Here is a 20,074-nt window from a genome sequence, read left to right as displayed (position 1 = left end):
GAACATCACATAGCCCTTATTTCATGATTCTTTAAGCAAGGCATTTGTATGACAGCTGATAAACAATGCATTGAATGTTTGCTTTTCTCTGCCCATGTGTCAGTGTTATTCCTGACCCCTCCATCCCTCCCTTTAGAACTCTGTGGGTCAGCTTGTCAGTATGGCTGATCATGAGGGCTTGAGATTTACTCTCTCGCCAGACAGACATGAGCTCACAGCTGGAGGTAGTGAGATGGAGGTCTGTTAGTAGAGGCTGTGAGGAATGAGTCCTTCTCAGAGTATACATGTGACCGCCCTTGACTTGGATTCTGGAAGTTCTTATTGTTGTACTCACTGTTTTCATAAGCCATCAGAAGTAGCATTAGAGTTCTGCAGGTTGTGCGCCAAGCGCATTGCTACTGTATTCATCTAAAATACAGATGTTCAGTCTGGTTTCTTGACCTACTATTGAGCAATAGCAAATTATCTACTTGGAAGGAATTTGTGCTTCACAGCTAGGTCTAACTGAAGACATAAGCAGTTAGCTTGGCACCGCCAACCAGGTTGCTATTTGGGAGATGTTTCTGGACTAATGCAGAACTAATGCATATTTTGCCTAATGTGATTGTTACAAGAATGACTTTGTTACCTGTCCTTCTTATAAGGTGCCTATGTGACTCAAACCATTAAAAACTGAATGGAAGAACAGTACAGGGCAAGGAGACTGTTTAGTATTGTGTAAGCGCAGAATGGAAGACTGAGCTGAGGCTTGGTGGGTCTCCTAGTGCACAATGCGATTCCAAGCAGATATATCAGTGCACGTTAATTCATCAGTGATTGTGCCATTTACTGAAAACATACCCTGTGTCAGGCACTGTGCAGTAAACATAATGTCATCTATGTCCCCACACTCTCATTGTGTAGATCTATTTTAAGCATATTTATAAAACTGAGCCTCTGAGTGATTAAATAAAATAGTGCTGAGGCTCACATAGTTTGTAGGGGGGTCAGGACTCAACCTGGCTGCAGAACTCATACTCCAGGCCGTGTCCTGAGTGCTGAGCATGGCCTGTGCACCCTCCATGCGTGCTGCCTCTAGAACCCCCAGCATTCACAGCAGGGTCTTGCCAAGGCATGGGCTGTCTTCCGGTTGTGTTGCAGCTATATGTCCAAGCACTGGAGACAAGGAGATTAGTCTGACCTATGTCTAATAGGAGACACACACATAAATATGTACAAGGAGGATCCCCCAAAACCGGAATCTATTTATAAAAATTATGTATTCTTACATGCTTAAACTTGTCACCCCAAAATACTCTGTTTGATTCAATTCACCTATTGAGATGCTTTTTATTTGTAAAAAAATTGTATACTTATTCTCACATGTTTAAACTTGTCACCTTTTTCAAAGTCTTCTCCGTTTGATGCAGTATACCTGTTGAGACACTTTTCCACAGTTTTTGCGGAAAACTCCATTTTGATACCTATTAGTGCTTCTGCCAATTTTTGTTTCACCTCTTCCACATTGGCAAAGCATTTCCCTTTGAGGAGTTTTTCGTCCTGGGAAACAAAAAAATGTTACTCAGGGCGAGATCAGGTGAATAGGGAAGGTGGGGCATGGGGGTCATGTCATTTTTGGTCAAAAACTGCTGAACCCTGTGTGGTGTAGGCAGGTGTGCTTGTAAGTCACCCATCATGAAATGGGCAATTATGTTGAAAGATTCTCAAAAAAAAATCATTAAAGCCAAATGCAGCCTCTCCCAACAATACTAGCTGGTCCACTGATGCCAGTAGGTTCCTAGTGAGGGAAGCCTGAACTACAAGGGGCCTGCCCTCCCAAAAATAATTCTGGTTTGTTCCCTCCCCATAGTCACTTATGGATGTGGAATATGTTCTGAGAACTGCATTATTAGGCAATTTCGCCACTGTGCAAACATCATAGATTGTACCTAACCTAAGTGGTGTCACCTACTACCCACCAGGGCTATGTGGAGCAGCCTGTTGCTCCAGGCTACATGCCTATACAGGAAATTACTAACAGGAGATGGTAGGCAGTTGGAACACAATTCTTTAGTGTTTCATGTGCCTAAACATGGAAAAGGTACAGTAAACTGCAGTATAAAAGATAAAAATTGGTCCACCCGTGTAGGGTGCTTACCACAAATGGATATTGCAGGACTAGAGGTTGTCTGGAATGTTGGTAAATGCTGGTGAGTGCGTATGAAGGCCTGGGACACTGCCATACACTACGCAGACGTTCAGAGCAATACACACTTGGGCCACACTGCATTTGTTTGAAAAACAGTATTCTTCAATAATAAACTAACCTTAGCTTGCCATTAACTTTATAGACTCTTTAATTTTTTTAGATCTTCTGACTGTACTCTTTAATTTTTTTAGATCTTCTGACTGTACAAAATGTTTTCTCTATATCCTTATTCTGTGAGTTTTTTCTTTTTTTAACTTTTTTTGTTAAAAACTAAGTCATCAAACACACACATTAGTCTAAGTCAGTATGGGTCAGGACATCAGTGTCACTGCCTTGCATGTCCACATCTTGCCCACTGGAAGGCCTTTGCAGGTTGGCGTGGCACTGTCCTCTCCTGTGATGGCATTGCCTTCTTCTGGAATACCTCCAGAAGGATCTGCCTAAGACTGCTTTACAGTTAACTTTTTTTTTTAATAAGTAGAAGGGGCATGCTCTAAAATAACTATAAAAAGCATAGTGTAGTAAATACCTAAGCCAGGAGCGTGGTCTGTTACTATCATTACCAAGGATCATGTACTGCACATAGTGGTACGTACTATACTTTATACAAGTGGCACACAGTAGGTTTATCTACATCAGCATCACAACACGTGACTGAGGAACGCACTGTGCTGTGATGTTCCCACAGCTACCATGTCACGAGACTACAGGAATTTTTCAACTCCATTATAATCTTATGGAACCTCTGCTTCATGGGAGATCCATTGTTAGAGGCAGGGGCTTCTGTTAGGAAGAGGGACTAGTAGACTCTGCTAGAACCACTGGTGCTTTAAATGTGGCAAGTGACTGTAGTCACGTGCAGGGGTAGCATTGGGACCACAGAGAAGGGAGTGTCTACTCCCCCTTCTGTACTTCTGATGCCATAACTGGTACTGCTCCTTTTTCATACTTTGTAGAATGTCTAGGGTCCTTTTGGAATCCTTCCTGACTGCATCTGGTGCTTGGAGGAAGGAGGAGATGGTGTTGCTTTGGAGCCAGGAGGAGTGGTTCCCAGAGGTGAGGTGCCTTTCCTAGGCACACAGTGAAGTCTTGGTGCCAGAACAATAATTTGGGACCCCAAATGACAATTTCTTTGGTAGACTAGGAGATTGCACATTTTCTCCAAATTCTTCTAAGTCAAGAATTTTTAAAAATTTAACGCTTTTATTCTTTTCAAGACTTTGTACTTTGCAAGCTCACAAATATGTCCAATGTCTTTTCCTGGTACTTGGCAGATAGTGTGATTCTTAAATGTAGATAACTTCTGTGCTGGCCTCTGGAAGGAGAGAAGAGGCCTGATACGGTAGCTTCCTGTTTCGGGTTCTGGGTGCTTCTGTGCCTTGGGCCAAAGCCTGCAGCTCTTCATGGGATAGACTCAACCCATGTCAACTCAGGCAACACCTACTGTGCGAGAAGAAGTCTCCTGAAGTGCTGGAGCTGTGAGAGGCCAGGCTGTTTGCTGAATTGCCTGTGAGACGCCCAGGGAGAGAGGAAGCAGAGCATGCACCAGGCTTCCCCCTCAGAGTGCCTTGACTGGTATGGCAGTGAACGGCCAGTATGGCAATGCATGCCAGGGAATCTGTGGCATCCGGGAACTGCTCTCCATTCATGGATAATGCTGATAGTGGATAGATAGTGTATCTCGTGCCCTGCAGTGTTTGAACAGGCATCCCTGTTTTCTTTCCCTAATTTCCCTAATAGTCAATTGGTCCTTAACTTTTTTGGATCAGGGGCTGCTTTGAGAATTTGGCTAATGCTGGGTACAGTGGTACACCTATAGTCCCAGCTGCTGGGGGTGCTGAGGCAGGAGAATTGCTTGGGCAACATAGCAAGACCCTGTCTCTAAGAAAAAAGAGCACTCTCTCTAGAAAAAATTCACATACATGCAAAATGTTGACTATAATTCAAGGGGTTCCTGAGCCTCCCACCTGAAGCTGATCTGTGAGCTGTGGGTTGGAGTAAATAACCTTTACTGTAGACTTTCTGTGGTCATTTGGTTTGATGTCCAAAGAAATACTATCATCTTTTTAACCTGTAGCTGTTTCACAACAAATGTGTTCAGTGTGCTTCTTCATCAAATAATAAACACAGTATGCTCTTAGACAGAACATATACATATTGCATTTCAAGAAATTTCTTTCAGGGCTTAAATCTTGAGTAGCAGTTTTCTAATATTTATTCCTCCCCCGCCCCCCCCCCCCCCGTTTTTTTTTTTTTTACAGCTTGGTAAAATGCGACTGACAATTCCATGTCGGGCCCTGACGTGTTCTCATCTGCAGTGTTTTGATGCAACTCTTTATATTCAGATGAATGAGAAGAAGCCAACCTGGGTCTGTCCTGTCTGCGATAAGAAGGCCCCATATGAACACCTTATTATTGATGGGTATGTGCCTTGAGATGAGCTAAACATTTGTTAGATTTTTATGATCCTACAAATCAGTATTTTCAAAGTAATGTTTGAAAACTTTTCCTTTTTAACTTGTCCCCTTGTTTTGAAGTCACGTGTTACTGTCATTGCCTCCTGACATTTGCATTTAAAGCACCGGTGTTCCTAGCAAAGTCTGCTGGCCCCTCTTCCTAACAGAAGCCCCTGCCTCTAAATATGCAGGCTGTATTTGAGAAAGAATGTGCGAATCGTGAAATTCTGCTTTACTGATGTCATCAAAGATGGGGCTGTTGAGTAGAAGTTAGCCTGTTTCTGGAAATTAGATCAAGCTTCAGTTATGGTCTTTTTTTGTTGTTTCTTTGTCTTGTCTACATATAAGTATCACAATAATCAAAAAAATACTTCTATGTTTTATCTATCCCATCAGATGTCTTGGAATCGTTCTCTAAATTTTCCCCTATTTTGTAGCCTCCTTATTTTTTTTCTTATGCCACCGAACAAAAGTAAATTGTGAAGAAGAGTATATCTACTTAACATTTCTTTTACTTTCTAGCAAAACACTTAAGGCAATTTATCGGTAGTATTTGAGAAAACATGAGTCTGAGGGTGGTAACATAAGAAATGGAGTCAAAGATGGCAGATGCTGGAGCAGGCTGTCTGTGGCAGGCAGCATCAGCTCTGCTGCTCCAGTGCCCGCGCCTGCCTGCCTAGGAGCTGTGACCCCCAGCCCCATTCTATCACGAGAAGGTTCTTGATCATTATGAAAGTCCTAGAAACATAGGGTCCCTTGACAAGACTTCTAAAAATGTTGGAACTAGATTGGTGGGTGCTCCAGCATGTGGTGGTGTAATGAAATTACAGATTCAAGTGGACAGAAAGGGAAAGATTGTGGACACCAGGTTTAAAACGTTTGGCTGTGGGTCTGCAGTTGCCTTTAGCTCTTTAGCCACTGAGTGGGTGAAAGGAAAGACGGTGGCGGAAGCTTTGACCATCAAAAACTCAGATATTGCCAAGGAGCTCTGCCTGCCTCCCCTGAAGCTGCACTGTTCCATGCTGGCTGAAGATGCAATCAAGGCTGCCCTAGCTGATTACAAACTGAAACACGAACCGAAGGAAGGCAAGGTGGAGAAGAAATGAGCCCTCGGGAAGCCTCCAGCAGGTGGCTTCAGCTGTCTGCCCACCCGCTGTACAGTCACCTTAGAAACCACGCGCACCACATACAAGAGCTGAGACATGCCCAGTATTTGCTGTTCACACTGTGACTCTAATGCAAGCAAAATACACAGATTAGTTGTGCTGAATCCTGTGGTTTCTTTCAGCCCACTTTACCACCTTAGCCCAGTTAATGTATATTTTGAAGTATCTGTTTGACCTCAGAACCGAACTCAGTCATGAAGTCTCAAGTTTGGCCAGCTCATGAAGTGCATAAACACTCAGTTTTACCTGAGCGGATTATGGAGAGAACTTCCAGGAGAATGCCTTTGTCTGATTATTTGAGAGAACCAAATTGTACATAAAACAGATCTGCATCTATATACATACATATATATATTTACACACACACACACACACACACACACGTAAAAGAGTGGAAGACAGTGGGAAAAAAAGAAATGGAGTCGATTTAGCAACACAGGCATAACCTGTAGCTTGAAAGATGGAAAAAGATAAACATGTGACTTAAATGCTCTGTGTTTAGTTTTTCAGAAAAAGCAGTGATTAATAAGTAACTAGTGGCCAGGTGCGGTGACTCAAGCCTATAATCCCAGCACTCTGGGAGGCCGAGGCGAGAGGATTGCCTGAGCTCAGGGGTTTAAGACCAGCCTGGACAACTTGGCGTGACCTCGTCTCTACAATAAATAAAAAACAAGCCAAGCGTGGTAGCGCGCGCCTGTAGTTTCAGCTACTTGGAAGGAAGGCTAAGGCGAAGGATCACCTGAGCCCAGCTGGTTGAGGCTGCAGGGGCTGTGACGGTGCCACTGCACTCCAGCTTGGGCAACAGAGTGAGACTCCAACTCAAAAAAATAAAAATAAAAAATAACTAGTAAATCTGAATGAAGAAGAATATTTAGCTCATATGGGTGTTCCATAGCTTCAACTCCTGATTTCCTATTACAGAAGCCACACACATACGTACTCCTTAAAGAAAAATTGGAAAACAGAAGAATAAAAAGTTTTTTTGGTGTACAATGTTTTTTTTGTTTTGCATCATTGTACAGTGTTAATAATTTGTAGCCTCTGATTTTATTTAACATAGCCTAAGAATTTGACTACAATTAATTTTAGTGCATTCTCTGCAAACTTTTTTCATATATGCATTTTTGTCAGGGAGACTACATACTTGATTACATTTTTGTATGTGTTGCTTTAGTTTACCAAATAAGGCATGCTTATTGGAGGCAATTTGGAGTATGCAAAAAAGTATAAATAAGAAAAATACATGCCTATGAAGTCACAACCCCAGAATAACTGCTATTTATATACTACTCACAGACAATTTTATTTTTGAATGTAGTTTTCTTTTGTTGGCCTTTTTTCCCCACTTTCTGTCACTGTTTTCCCATGTTATTAAAAATCTTTGAAAACATCTTTTTTTATGGTTACATGATATTTTCTTACATAACTGTACCATCATTTAAGTAACTCTGTTCCTGTTTAGTACTAGATTTTAAGAACAAATATAGCTTAACTGTTTGACCGTCTGAATGTTTTCTGAACAGTAATTTTTAAAATTTATTTTCATTTAAAATGTGATCTTCTGAGGACCAACTGTTTTTTATAGCTTGTTTATGGAAATCCTAAAGTACTGCACAGACTGTGATGAAATCCAGTTTAAAGAGGATGGCTCGTGGGCGCCGATGAGGTCAAAAAAAGAGGTCCAGGAAGTGTCAGCCTCTTACAATGGCGTTGACGGTGAGTGGCACTGCTTCTCCAGGGTGGGGCAGGCTCCTTGCTGCCATTAGCCTCAGTTTTCTGTATTAAAAGCATATTTTTCAAAAAAACACGTGCAGTTTATGGAGAGCTTAATAATTCTTAGTAGATTATTTGGTAAATGTTCCAAAGTAATAGAACTCCTTTTAAATTCACTTTTTTGACAGCTTTTATAATTTTCTGGTATAAGATTTCAAGGTAATGTAATTTAATAAGTGATTTGTAAAGTCATGCTTTTGAAACAGTATCCTTTAAAGATTTTTAACAGAATGGGTACAAAGTGGTGAACGTTCTTTTTTCATTTACATTTTTCTTCCTGGCTTTTAGGTGTGTTTTTGCTGGAAGGAGACTAGAAGTTGGTTTCTTTTTTTATTTAACTCCTAGTTACCATAATATTTCTTAAGAATGTCAGGTACTATACAGATGAAAATATGTAATACATATGTCTCTGCTCTCAGTTTGCTTTTATGCTGAAGTAGACTTAAGGCACATTTTGATTGTACTGATTCAGTATTGTTTCTCAAAATAACTCCTTACAACTAGTGATAAGTAGTAATTTGTGTGTGTGTGTGTGTGTGTGTGTGTGTGTGTGTGTGTGTGTGTGTCAGAGTCTCACTCTGTCACCCAGGCTAGAGTGCAGTAGCACACGCACAGCCACCTCAGCCTTGACCTGATGGTTTCAGGCAATCCTGCCTCAGCCTTTCATGTAGCTGGAACTACAGGTGTGTGCCATGATGCCTGGCTAATTTTTTGATTTATTGCAGAGATGAGGTCTCGCCAAGTTGCCCAGGCTGATCTCCAACCCATGGGTTCAGGCAATCCTCTCACCTGGCCTCCCAAAATGCTAGGATTATGGGTGTGAGCCACTGTGCCCAGCCAATCAGTAATAATTTTAAATGTAGTAAACTAGAGCCACTGCTGGTTTTTCACTCTCTGTCCCCAGCAGCACTGAGCCTGAATTGTAACTCATAGTTTACAGGGACACTGGGGAAAGAGGATTGTCATTGGTTCTCCTGATCTTGTGTTCCCCCCATTCCCTCACAGGATGTTTGAGCTCCACACTGGAGCACCAGGTGACTTCTCACCACCAGTCCTCAAACAAGAACAAGAAGGTGGAGGTGATTGACCTAACTATTGACAGTTCATCTGATGAAGAGGAGGAAGAGCCATCTGCCAAGAGGACCTGTCCCTCCCTGTCACCCACATCACCACTAAATAATAAAGGGTAAGTGTGGGACCTTTAAAAAGCCATTGTGAAGATAAATTTGGCTGTAGGGATTAAAGACCTGCCAGATAAAGTGACTATGCTTGACTAAAAAACTCAAGTTAGCAATAAAGACTTGGCTGAGTTTTTTTCCCAGGTGTGTGATTTTTTTTTTTTTTTTGAGTTGGAATTTCACTCCGTCGCCCAGACTGGAGTGCAGTGGCCGCTCCCAGCCACTTCAGCCTCAACCCACTGGGCTCCAGTGATTCTTCCACCTCAGCCTTCCGAGTAGCCGGAATTACAGGCGCGCGCTACCACGCCTGGCTGATTTTTGATTTATTGTAGAGATGAGGTCTCGTCAAGTTGCCCAGGCAGGTCTCGAACCCGCGGGTTCAGGCAATCCATTCACCTCAGCTTCCCAAAGGTGCGGGATTACAGGCTGAGCCACCAAGCCCAGCTGTGTGTGATATTTTTGAGGAATTGGGATAATGTGTTAAAGGGTCACTTGGATATAGTTAGTATTCATCATGCCAAAAGATGATTCCGGCACAGACTGGCGCTTCAGAACCACCTGAGACTTGCTGATTGCAGTGCTTGCGGTTCTCCCCCTGTCTGAGTCAGTATTTCTGAGTGTATTTCTAGTAAGTTTCTGAGTGATCCCAATCCTGCTCCTAGGATGTAGGACACTTATTCAAACTGGAAAGTGTATGTTGTAAAATCAGCCCAGGTGGAGCATTCTGAGTGCAGAGCAGAGGAAGCTGAGTGAGCGAGGCCTGCCTCACAACGTGTGGGGCCAGCGGGATCAAGGCTGCTTGCTGGAAGGGACGGCCCACCATGGTTCCCAATGTACAGGTGTCCCCACCCCACGAGTTGCAGACCTGTAATAACATATCTTGCCCATGCTGCAATTGAGCTCATGCACGCTGTCATCTGTTGTGTGTGAAACACCCTGTGCTGGACGTGGGTGATAATAAGTTTGAAAAGACCAGAACAGCCCCAGCTGTGAGGGCCGAGCACCCATAGGCAGTGAGGCCAGCAGCAGGCCCAGCTGCACTCTGCAGCAGGTGACCTGTGGGTATTCAGGTGCTCAGCACGGAGGTTCCATGCCCTGCTGAGGCCCCAACGGAGCACACCGATAGTAACTCCAGATGTCAGTGGCCTTTGCGGTATGTACCAGGAGACTCAGAAAGTCTTCCAGCAAGCAGTTGTGCTGGAGAAAACGCAGAGAGGGACGGGGAGGCTGTAGGTGGCTCTGCTACAGATTTCAGAGTTCAGGAAGGGAAACTGACTCCAGGCCAAGAGCAGGCATTTCTGTGCCTGGACTCCAGTCATGTGCAGGTTGGGTACCGTATAACAAAAATAAACTATTTCAGTCAAACAGATTACACAGGTTGGTAGTTTCGTTCTAGGGTGACTTATCTCAGCATACAGACAGAAACAAAGTCCTTAAAAGCCATATTGGCCAGGAGTGCTGGCTCACACCAGCACTTTGGGAGGCGGAGGCAAGAGGATTGCCTGAGCCCAGTAGTTCAAGACCTGGGCAACTCGGCAAGATGTTGTCTCTACAATAAAACAAAAAATTAGCCGGGCATGGTAATACATGCCTATAGTCCCAGCTACTTGGAGGGCTGAGGCAAAAGGATTGTCTGAGCCCAGCAGGTCGAGGCTGCTATGGCTGTGAGCATGTTACTGCACTCCGGCATGGGCAAAAGAGTAAGACTCTGACTCAAAAATAAATAAACGCCAGGCTCGGTGGCTCAGCCTGTAATCCTGCGCCTTTGGGAGGCTGAGGTGAGTGGATTGCCTGAGTCCGCGGGTTCGAGACCTGCCTGGGCGGCAAGACCTCATCTCTACAATAAATCAGAAAATCAGCCAGGCGTGGTAGCGCATGCCTGTAATTCCGGCTACTTGGAAGGCTGAGGCAGAAGGATCGCCAGAGCCCAGCAGGTCGAGGCTGCGGTGGCCGGGAGCGGCCACTGCACTCCAGTCTGGGCGACAGAGTGAGACTCCAACTCAAAAAATAAAAATAAATAAATAAATAAAATAAAAGCAGTATTATTATTCTAAACAAGGTTAATATGTAGACACTAATCCTGCTCTATGGACATTACCTCTGATGAAATCCTACCTTGATAACTTACTCAGCAAGCACGACCTTGTTACTATACTGATGTATTTTATAAGTTTTGTAAATATGAGTAGGAGAAAAAGAAAAGTCAGATTACCTGAAAGTAATAGAATAAGTGTCTATAGAATTTTGATTTCAAGATATAAGTATCTGATTTTTTAATGCCATAATTGCAACATTATAAGATACTTCTTAAACTTCTGGGTTTATAAGTACTTTTGGGTTAAATGTGTTGTTATATATGCTATTTCTATTCTTTAGAATTTAATAGTAATCGTGCAATAGTTTTACTGTCTAAATATAAATTTTTCCTTAAAACTTTTGAGTGTTTAGAAATCAAGTATTTCTTCTTCGGATATTTACTTTGCTGTTTCTCCAAAAATAGCTCTGTTTATTATGTTTAGAAAATTACATTAGATGCATTAACTGCTTCCTGAGCTTCCCAGTAACTAATTGAACCCAGATACAGAATTTGCAAATGCCAGGCCTTTCTCTCTCTATTTTCAGATAAAAATGAGAAACCTGGTTTAAAGTTTATAACATCTTTAGAAGAATAGCACCATAGTCAGCACTTGTAGCCATTTTACAATCATGACTAGCCAGTAACTAGAAATCTGAGCCTAGCATATTGTGTTGGGGTGTTTGTTATTGTGCAGTGCAAAGGTGGAGATGCATTTCAAAACAGGCTTCACGTAACTGAAAGAAAAGCAGCCAGCTGGAAATTAGTAAGAGGCAGACAGCACTAATGTGAACCTTTCTGCTGTCTTCAGCCACTGAATGCCAAGTATTCATCCAGAAGTTCTCTGTACTGTTTGGTGTCCCAAGATGTTTTCAGAGACTAGCGTTTCAGCTGCTCTGTTCTCTCTGTCACCCCTTAGACATTGTCAGAGGACACAGCTAATGGAAAATGGGGTTTTTACAACCATAAGGGGCTTAAGGAAGCTTCCATTAGATGAAACATTTTTATGAGGTGGGTGAGTGTTTTATGCTTTATGTTCCATTCATAAGGATGTGGCCAACAGTCACAAATGAACCATTCCTGGAACTCCAACCCTGACATCTTGAAATAGTCTGTAACATTGAAATTGCACCCCGCACCCTATGGACTCACATGAAGTATTAACAACAGGAGACAGCTTCTGTGTTACTTTCTTCTCTTTATTTTCTATATCTTGCATACCTTTAGCATCTTGTGTTGTTGGGGTAACATAACTCTTATGTTTCCTTCCAGGGCTATTATAATTCTTTTTTCCTTTCAAAATCAGCTGAATTCTTCCTTTTCCTTTCTTCTTTTTGCTTTTTCCTTAATTTTTGGTGAAGAAAGGAAAAAAACTAATTTGACTCCTCAGTGTTTTGTACTTCCTCTGTGTTTCTGGGTCCTCTTCTCCTCTGTCTTCAGTTAAACTCATCCTCCCTTGAAAGCACGCTGTCCTTCGTGCAGCTGGGGCCTTTCTTTCCTTGTCTTGCTGTCTTCATTCAGCTCAGCAGGGCTGTGTGCAAGAAGTGTGCTGATGGTGGGACTGGGCCTTATGTGTCCCAAGGTCAGCTCTGCTGTTTTTGTTCTCATAAGGCTGTAAGTTATGGGGGCCAGCACCTACCTCCCAACTCTCAGGCTGCTGCCATCCCGACTTGTCTGCATATGCTTTCCTTGCTGGAACACCCCTGTGCTTTTTACTAGCTAACACTCCAGTGTTGTTATGGATAGGTTTAAGAGTTTCATTTGCTATCACTGTCTTTCACTTGCAGCCTGTGAGCATGGCTCTGTTGGGCCTTCTCCCTGTGCTCTGAAAGAGCAGGTGCTGACACTCAGCAGATGGCCTGTGGTTTAGGAATGCTGGGTGCCGCTGTATCCCTCCATTCCTCCCTGCAACATTTGCTGTGACTTGTACATAGCATCTTCTCATAATCATGAATAGTATAAATTGCATATTGCTTTGTTTGCTTTTTGTTGTTATTCCTAGCACAAATCTTGAGGTTCACTGTGAATGGCCACCCCTGCACCCTTTTCTTGGTTAAACTTAAAAGTCTGACTGATTCATAAAAATGATGCAAGCCCCTTTCTCTTACAGCATTCTGAGTCTTCCACACCAAGCATCCCCAGTGTCCCGCACCCCGAGCCTTCCAGCTGTTGATACAAGCTACATCAACACCTCACTCATCCAGGACTACAGGCACCCTTTCCACATGACACCCATGCCTTATGACTTACAAGGTAAGCCCTGGCTCTTGGTGTTGCCTCCAGCATGGTGGGTGTCTCTGGTCTAGAGAGTCCTGTGCAGGTGAGGCTGAGGAAGAATGGGCAGGTTAGGAGGCAAGGCCTGGACCAGAAGGGAGGGAAATGACATGCTATGGCCACGATCCCTGCCTGGGCCTTGGGTAGCCGTGCTTCTCCCCACCGTTCACCTGGCATGGTGGCCTTATTAGGCTCTGTGAGCGGCATGGTGCCCTGCAGGCTGTTTGTGATGGCTTCCAGGGAGTGTGTAGCTTTGAGTGTGGATGTTTTTTAGCATTGGTTTTCATGTGTTGATCTAAGTTACAATGCAGCAGGCATTGAGGCTATATTGTACTACCTTTTAGATAACACTGAATTGAGACATTTGAAAGTTTTAATTTTTGTTCCAGTGAACCTGATCCTTCTTTTTAAAACAGTTTGTAATGTCAGTACTCGTTTATATAATATATTTTGGTTTTATGATAACAATTTTCACTGTCAAAAAGAATTATTCTCATAGTTTTGTAATTTAATAATTTATATATTAGTCATATAATCTAAGAACTTTTTTAATACAAAAAGCTATATATGTTCATATATGTGGAAAATTCAATACAGAAACATAGAGTGAAAACTTCCATCTGCCTGTGCCCAGGCCCACTTCTTTAGCAATTTGCTGGATACTTTCTGTTTCTTTTTTCTCCATGTATGAAACATGCTGTTACCCTCCAGAACTGCATGCTGTGCCCCTTTTGGGCTTTGTGTTGTCACCTATACTGGTGTTGACGTGGATGGATCCCCGAGGACTAGTGTCCTGTTTTTCTCCCCTTTCGCTTGTTGCACTCTCCCCAGACAGCCCTCCCAGAGCCATACTTCCATCTGCTGGTTCACTGGCTGCATCAGGGTATGGAGGACACTGTGGGTTTAGAGGGGCCTGCATGCAGGGAATCCCAGCAGCCAGGACCGAGGCTGGTCCTTCTGTGTGTGACAGTTCCCACCAGACCTCAGATCCTCAGATACTGCCCCTTATGCCACTGCAGGAACTCTCAGTTAGAGTCTGGGACCAGTGGGGGCAGGGAAGCAGGCTGGAGACAGAAGTTTGTTGCTCCAGCTCACTGAACCTTCACCTGCAGATCTCACCTGCAGGTGGAGGCTAGAAGTCACTGCCCACCTCCGGAGGTGTGGGGAGGAGTAGCTTGGAGACAGTGGGGATGACGAGGGAATCAGGGCATTTGGAACTGGAACTGTGTGGGGTTACAGGATCGATGATGGCCATGTCCCCGATGGGGGCAGCCGCTGCGGAAGCCTGTCTTGGCCCTCGCAGTCTAACTGGGAGAGACATCATGTGGAGCTTGGCTCCTCATGTTGAAGTGGATGAGGGCTTGTCTTGGTTTATTGGGGTGCTTCAAAGAGGGGTTTTTTTTCTTTGGCTTTGGCTTTTTAGTTTTCAAAACTAAAATAGTTTTTTCTTCTACAGGATTAGATTTCTTTCCTTTCTTATCAGGAGACAATCAGGTATGTTATGAAAAAAATTGTTATTTTAATTGTATGTTAAAAATACAGTCATGCGCCGCATAATGATGTTTTGGTCAACAACAGACCACGTAGATGACAGTGGTACCATAAGATGATAGTACAGCTGAAAAATTCCCACCACCTAGTGACGCTGTGCCACAAGGCGCTGCTCACGTGTCTGGTGATGCCAGCCATGTAGAAGTATAGCATGTACATGGTACTTGGCAGTGATAGCAAACGATTGTGTTATGGGTTCACAAATTTACATTTTACTGTTACTGGAGAGTATACACCTACTTATTAAATAACCAGTATACTGTAAGCAGCTTGCTGTGTTACACCAGCACAGTCTCGTACGTCCTGTTTCCCATACCTCTTGATGGCATCATTTTCTCTTTGTGCTTGATTTAATCTTGTTTTGTTCATCGTGGCCTCTAAGCGTACAAAATCCACAACTGATAGTGCCAGCAAGAGGCCACGTCAAGTAAAACAAAATTAAACAGGATTAAGAACTGTGAAGGTGAAACTCTGTAATGTCAGTGCTTGCCAGGCAGGCACTTCCCCCTCTACCATTGCTACAGTCCTGAAGAGCAGGGACAAGCTGCTGGCAACTGTGAGAGGATCAGTTTCACTGAAGGCAACAAGACCAACAGAAATTCGAGAAGGGCCTAAATCAGATATGAGAAACTCCTAGTGGCCTAGATCGAAGACCAGACACAGAAGCGCATCCCTCTCCATTCTCTGATGATCATGGCCAGAGTAAAGCATTGTTTGCAGTGTTGAAAGAAAAGTCTGCACTTGACTGCCATGTTAAATGTACTGTTAGCTCTGGGTGTTGTAAGTGGTTTATTGCATAGCGGGAAAGTGAGTGGTGAGTCTGCAGTGCTGGTGCGAAGGCTGAGGAGGAGTGTTTGGGAGCTCTAGGTAAGCTGATTGTGGAGGAAAATGATTTGCCTGAGCAAATCTTCAATATGGGGGAGATGCCCCGGTTCTGCAAACGGCTGCCTAAAAGGGCTGTCCTCCACCAGGAGGCCAAACCAGTGCCAGGTCTCAAGTTCTAAGGATCAGGGACAGTCTTCCATGGGCCAGTGTCATTGGCCACACATTGAAACCCTTTGTGATTCTGGTACAGCAAGAAACCTGAGCCTTCAGGCATGCCAGCAGGCACACACTGTCCGTGGACTGCAGGAGCAGGGAAAAGTCACGGACGCACCAGATCCTCTCCCAAGATGCCCTTCTGAATTGCTGTGCCAGTGACACGGAGAAGTACTGTTTGAGGAATAACATAGCTTTGAAGATTGGGCTCACTGTTAGTAGTGCACCCACACATTCGCCCTTTAGTAGTGATCTTCATCCCAATATCAAAGTGACGTTTCTCCCTCCATCCACGTCTTTGACCCAACTGATGAATCGAGGTGGTGTAACAACCTTGAAGACCCACTGTCTAGGAAGACCCTGAGAAGACGTTGATGCAGTTCTGGAAGGATTACAGCCTCTGCTCTGCATTAGGAACCCTATTTGGGTTGGGGTGATGTTACCAAGGAGTGTCTGGAAGAACACACTCAGGATCTTTGTCCCCGACTTAGAATATTTGCCAAGGACGAGGTGGTTCAAAAATTGCCAAGTTGGCCGGGCTCGGTGGCTCAACCTGTAATCCCAGCACTTTGGGAGGCCGAGGTGAGTGGATTGCCTGAGCCCGCGGGTTCGAGACCCGCCTGGGCAACTTGGCGAGACCTCATCTCTACAGTAAATCAAAAAATTAGCCGGGTGTGGTAGCGCGCACCTGTAGTTCTAGCTATTTGGAAGGCTGAGGCGGAAGGATCCCTGGAGCCCAGCAGGTCGAGGCTGCAGTGGCCGGGAGCGGCCACTGCACTCCAGTCTGGGCAACTTAGTGAGACTCCAACTCAAAAAAAAAAAAAAATTGCCAAGAACAGGCTGGGATGGCCAAGAGCCTCACCTGGGTGTGGATGAGGAAGATGGTTCCTAAGGAGCTTATGGATGGGGGCTGCTGGGTCTGGGGCAGAAGAAAGGCAAGTGAAGAGGCAGGAGACTCTTGAGGGGGTCATGGCTGCAGGGGCTCTTACAAACCTCAGCAGGCTCCTTAAAGAGTCTGAAGACATAGCCCAGCCCTGAAGGGTCTGTGTTAATAGGAATGTTCACATGCCTTAGCCACTACGAGTAAATCTGTGATGACAAAAGGAGACAACCAGACCCGCCACCATAGGCTTGTTTCTGAAGAGTGACACCTGCCTACGGAGACTCGGGCAAGTTCCTCAGGAGGTTCCAGAAGCAGGTTGTCAGAACAGGGGGTTGGCTTTATGAATATTGCTGTCCAGAAGACCTTCCCAGGGGACAGGGGTCCAAGTGGAAGATGGCGGCATTGAAGGTCCTGACTCTGCAAGGGCCGAGGCTGATGCATGCTTCTTGTCCTCATTTTTAGCAAAACATTTAAAAGTAAAGAAAAAACAGATTTAAAAATAGAAGAAAGTGTGTAGAGAATTCAAAAGATTTTTAAAAATTAAAAAGTGTAACAGTAAGCTAAGGTCAGTTTATTATTGAAAATTTGTGGCCAGGCACAGTGGCTCATGCCTGTATTCCCAGCACTTTGGGAGGCTGAGACAGGAGGACTGCCTGAGCCCCCAGAGGTTTGAGATCAGCCTGGGCAACTTGGTGAAATCTGTCTCTACAATAAATGAAGAAATTAGGCTGAGGCGGAAGGATCACCTAAACCCAGCACATCAAGCCTGCAGCGGCCGTGAGCGTGCTACTGCACTCAGCCTGGGTGACAAGAGTGAGACTCCAACTCAAAAAAAAAAAAAAAAGAAATTAGCCGAGTGTGGTGGTGTGTGCCTATGGTTCCAGCTACTTGGAAGGCTGAGGCGGAAGAATTGCCTGAGCCCTGCAGGTTGAGGCTGTGGTGGCTGTCAATGTGCCACTGCACTACAAGTATGGGAGAGACAGAGTGAGACTCTGACTTTAAAAAAAAAAAGAAAGAAAGAAATGTGTTTATAAGGTTAGTGTAGCCAAGTGTGCAGTGTTTAGAAAGTCACCTGGAGCCGGGCTCGGTGGCTCAGCCTGTAATCCCGCGCCTTTGGGAGGCTGAGGTGAGTGGATTGCCTGAGCCTGCGGGTTCAAGACCCACCTGGGCAGTGAGACCTCATCTCTACAATAAATCAAAACATCAGCCGGGTGTGGTAGCGCATGCCTGTAATTCCGGCTACTTGGAAGGCTGAGGTGGAAGGATCGCCGGAGCCCAGCAGGTCGAGGCTGCAGTGGCTGGGAGCGGCCACTGCACTCCCAGTCTGGGCGACAGTGAGACTCCAACTCAAAAAAAAAAAAAAGAAAAAGAAAGTCACCTGGTGCACAGCAGCATCCTAGGCCTCCACATTCACTCACTGACTCCCCCAGAGCCGCTGGGTCCTGGTTCCAGGCCTGCAAGCTCCATTCCTGGTAAGTGCCCACACAGGCAGATAATTTTTCTTTTTTATACTGTACTTACACTATGCCTTTGCTATGTTTGATATGAACATATTCAGCATTGTGTTAGTTGCCCATGGCATTCAATCCAGTCTGGTGCTGTACAGGTCTGTAGCCTGGGAACCATCGGCTGTGCCCACAGCCCTGGTATGTCGCGGGCCACGCCGTCCAGGCTCATGTAAGTACAATCTTTTGTGCTTACACAAAGATGAAATCACCCAACGATGCGTTTCTCAGAATGTTTCTCTGTCGTTAAGCAGCGCATGACTGTATTTAAAAGTGTAATATGTAGTCAAGAGACAGAATAAATTTCCTTGGAAAATTGAGAGTGATCATACTCATGATTGTTATGGCTTTTAAAAATGACATAAGAATGCCTGGTTTCTGTGGTGCCTGAGTAAGCCAGTTTGTTGGTCACCAGTATTTTCTAAGGAACAGAGGGCAGTGATCATGCTGCCTGGTAGATTTCTTGGCTAAATATCTCCTTCCTGGCCTAGGGTGGACTGTCCTTCTGTGCACATGCTTCTTGGGAAATAGAATTGACCATTGCTTGCAATACAAATTAAAACAAAAATTGTATTTTGTTTATCCAGTTTCAGATGCAAAACTGTCTCCAGATCAGTGCTCCAGTCACTGCCTAGGCCATTTGATTTTGCAGAGTGTCTTGCTAGGTGTTTCAGGAGTGCAGGATACTTGTATGACATGCAGGACTCTGTCCTGCTTCCCGAGCGTGACGACCGTGCTGTGTCTGTCTCCCCGCAGCATTACAACACCTCCCTGCTGGCCGCCGCCGCCGCTGCCGTGTCAGATGACCAGGACCTACTGCACTCGTCCCGCTTCTTCCCATACGCCTCTTCACAGATGTTCCTGGACCAACTGAGTGCAGGGGGCAGCACCTCCCTGCCCACCACCAATGGGAGCAGCAGTGGCAGCAACAGCAGTCTCGTGTCCTCCTCTAGCCTGCGGGAGGGCCATGGCCACAGTGGCTCGAGCAGGAGCGGCACAGACACGGCGTCCATCTTCGGCATCATCCCAGACATTATCTCGTTGGACTGAGCCCACCACGGCATCCCCCCAGATGAGATGGACTGGCAGAAAGGGGAGAACTTCGTGCTGTCTTACCTTGTTATGTCAGAAAAGTTCACAAGCGTGTTTTTTCCTTTTTTTAGGGAAAAAATTAAAAGAAATGTACAGAGAACAAAACTATATTTTCAGTTTTACTTTTGTATATAAATCTAAGACTGCCTGTCTGATAAAACACTTGTTTAAAAAAAAGGAAAGAAAAGAAAAAAGAAAAAAGCACCCACAAACCACCTTCAGCTCATTTTTTCTGGATTCTGAAGATTTTTTTCATCATTTGTCATATGGTTTTAGTTTTATTTTACTTCAATGGCATTATTTTATTTGCAATAACAGAAAAGGAATTGCATGTATGAAGTTTTAAATTGTGGGCTTTTCTTTGTTGTGGGGAGGGGCTGGGGGTAGTTTGATTTCCATTTTCTGAAATGACAGCCTTGGTTCTGTGTGTGCGTGTTGTATCCAGCCTTAAGTTATGAGCCCATCTGTCCCACTGCACCGCCAGGGCTTCCGGGACATGGCTTGGGGTGTTCGGTGTGTGCATTTGTGTGTCTCTTTCTGCCGTCACTGTTCCTCTCTTCCAAGTGTGCGTTCAGTTCCTCTACTCAGTTGCCTGCTTCTTTCCAAGTGCTTTGAGGGTCTTGAACTAAAGTGTGGGCCTCTCAGCTGCATGTTCCCCATCACATCTCCTCTCCTATTTGCTCCGCACCCCTGAGAATCTGCTTTGGAGATACTGGAATAAAGCTTTCCGGGTGAGGGGTAGGCTTAGCAGACCTGGACATGGCACTCTTTAGTCTCTTTATTCTACATCTGGACTGCTAGCATTGTGTACTTTAACCAAGTCTGTGAATATTTGCTTTTTTTTAGCCACAGAGTAACAAGTTTTCATGTAAGATCTTCATACCAAAGTAGGAGTA

At 44.5% G+C, this 20,074-nt stretch overlaps 1 protein-coding gene and 1 pseudogene across 1 annotated transcript in view; both read left to right on the top strand.

The window, feature by feature from the left end:
- Window positions 1-19,355, top strand: part of PIAS1 (protein inhibitor of activated STAT 1) — a 93,782-nt gene extending 74,427 nt beyond the window's left edge. Inside the window, exons 9-14 of the mRNA XM_008061882.2 lie at window positions 4,450-4,610; window positions 7,396-7,526; window positions 8,589-8,769; window positions 12,946-13,088; window positions 14,566-14,603; window positions 18,843-19,355. Of these exons, the coding sequence (XP_008060073.1) occupies window positions 4,450-4,610; window positions 7,396-7,526; window positions 8,589-8,769; window positions 12,946-13,088; window positions 14,566-14,603; window positions 18,843-19,136 (948 nt within the window). The 3' untranslated portion in view covers window positions 19,137-19,355. The remainder of the gene's footprint in view (window positions 1-4,449; window positions 4,611-7,395; window positions 7,527-8,588; window positions 8,770-12,945; window positions 13,089-14,565; window positions 14,604-18,842) is intronic.
- LOC103264243 lies at window positions 5,247-5,950 on the top strand (annotated as a pseudogene).
- Window positions 19,356-20,074: the final 719 nt, after the last annotated feature.

Source organism: Carlito syrichta, unplaced genomic scaffold, assembly GCF_000164805.1.
Source record: "Carlito syrichta isolate Samal-C Ts95f unplaced genomic scaffold, Tarsius_syrichta-2.0.1 Scaffold305635, whole genome shotgun sequence".
In the NCBI taxonomy this organism is placed as follows: domain Eukaryota; kingdom Metazoa; phylum Chordata; class Mammalia; order Primates; family Tarsiidae; genus Carlito; species Carlito syrichta.
This window is presented reverse-complemented; position numbering and strand designations above follow the sequence as displayed.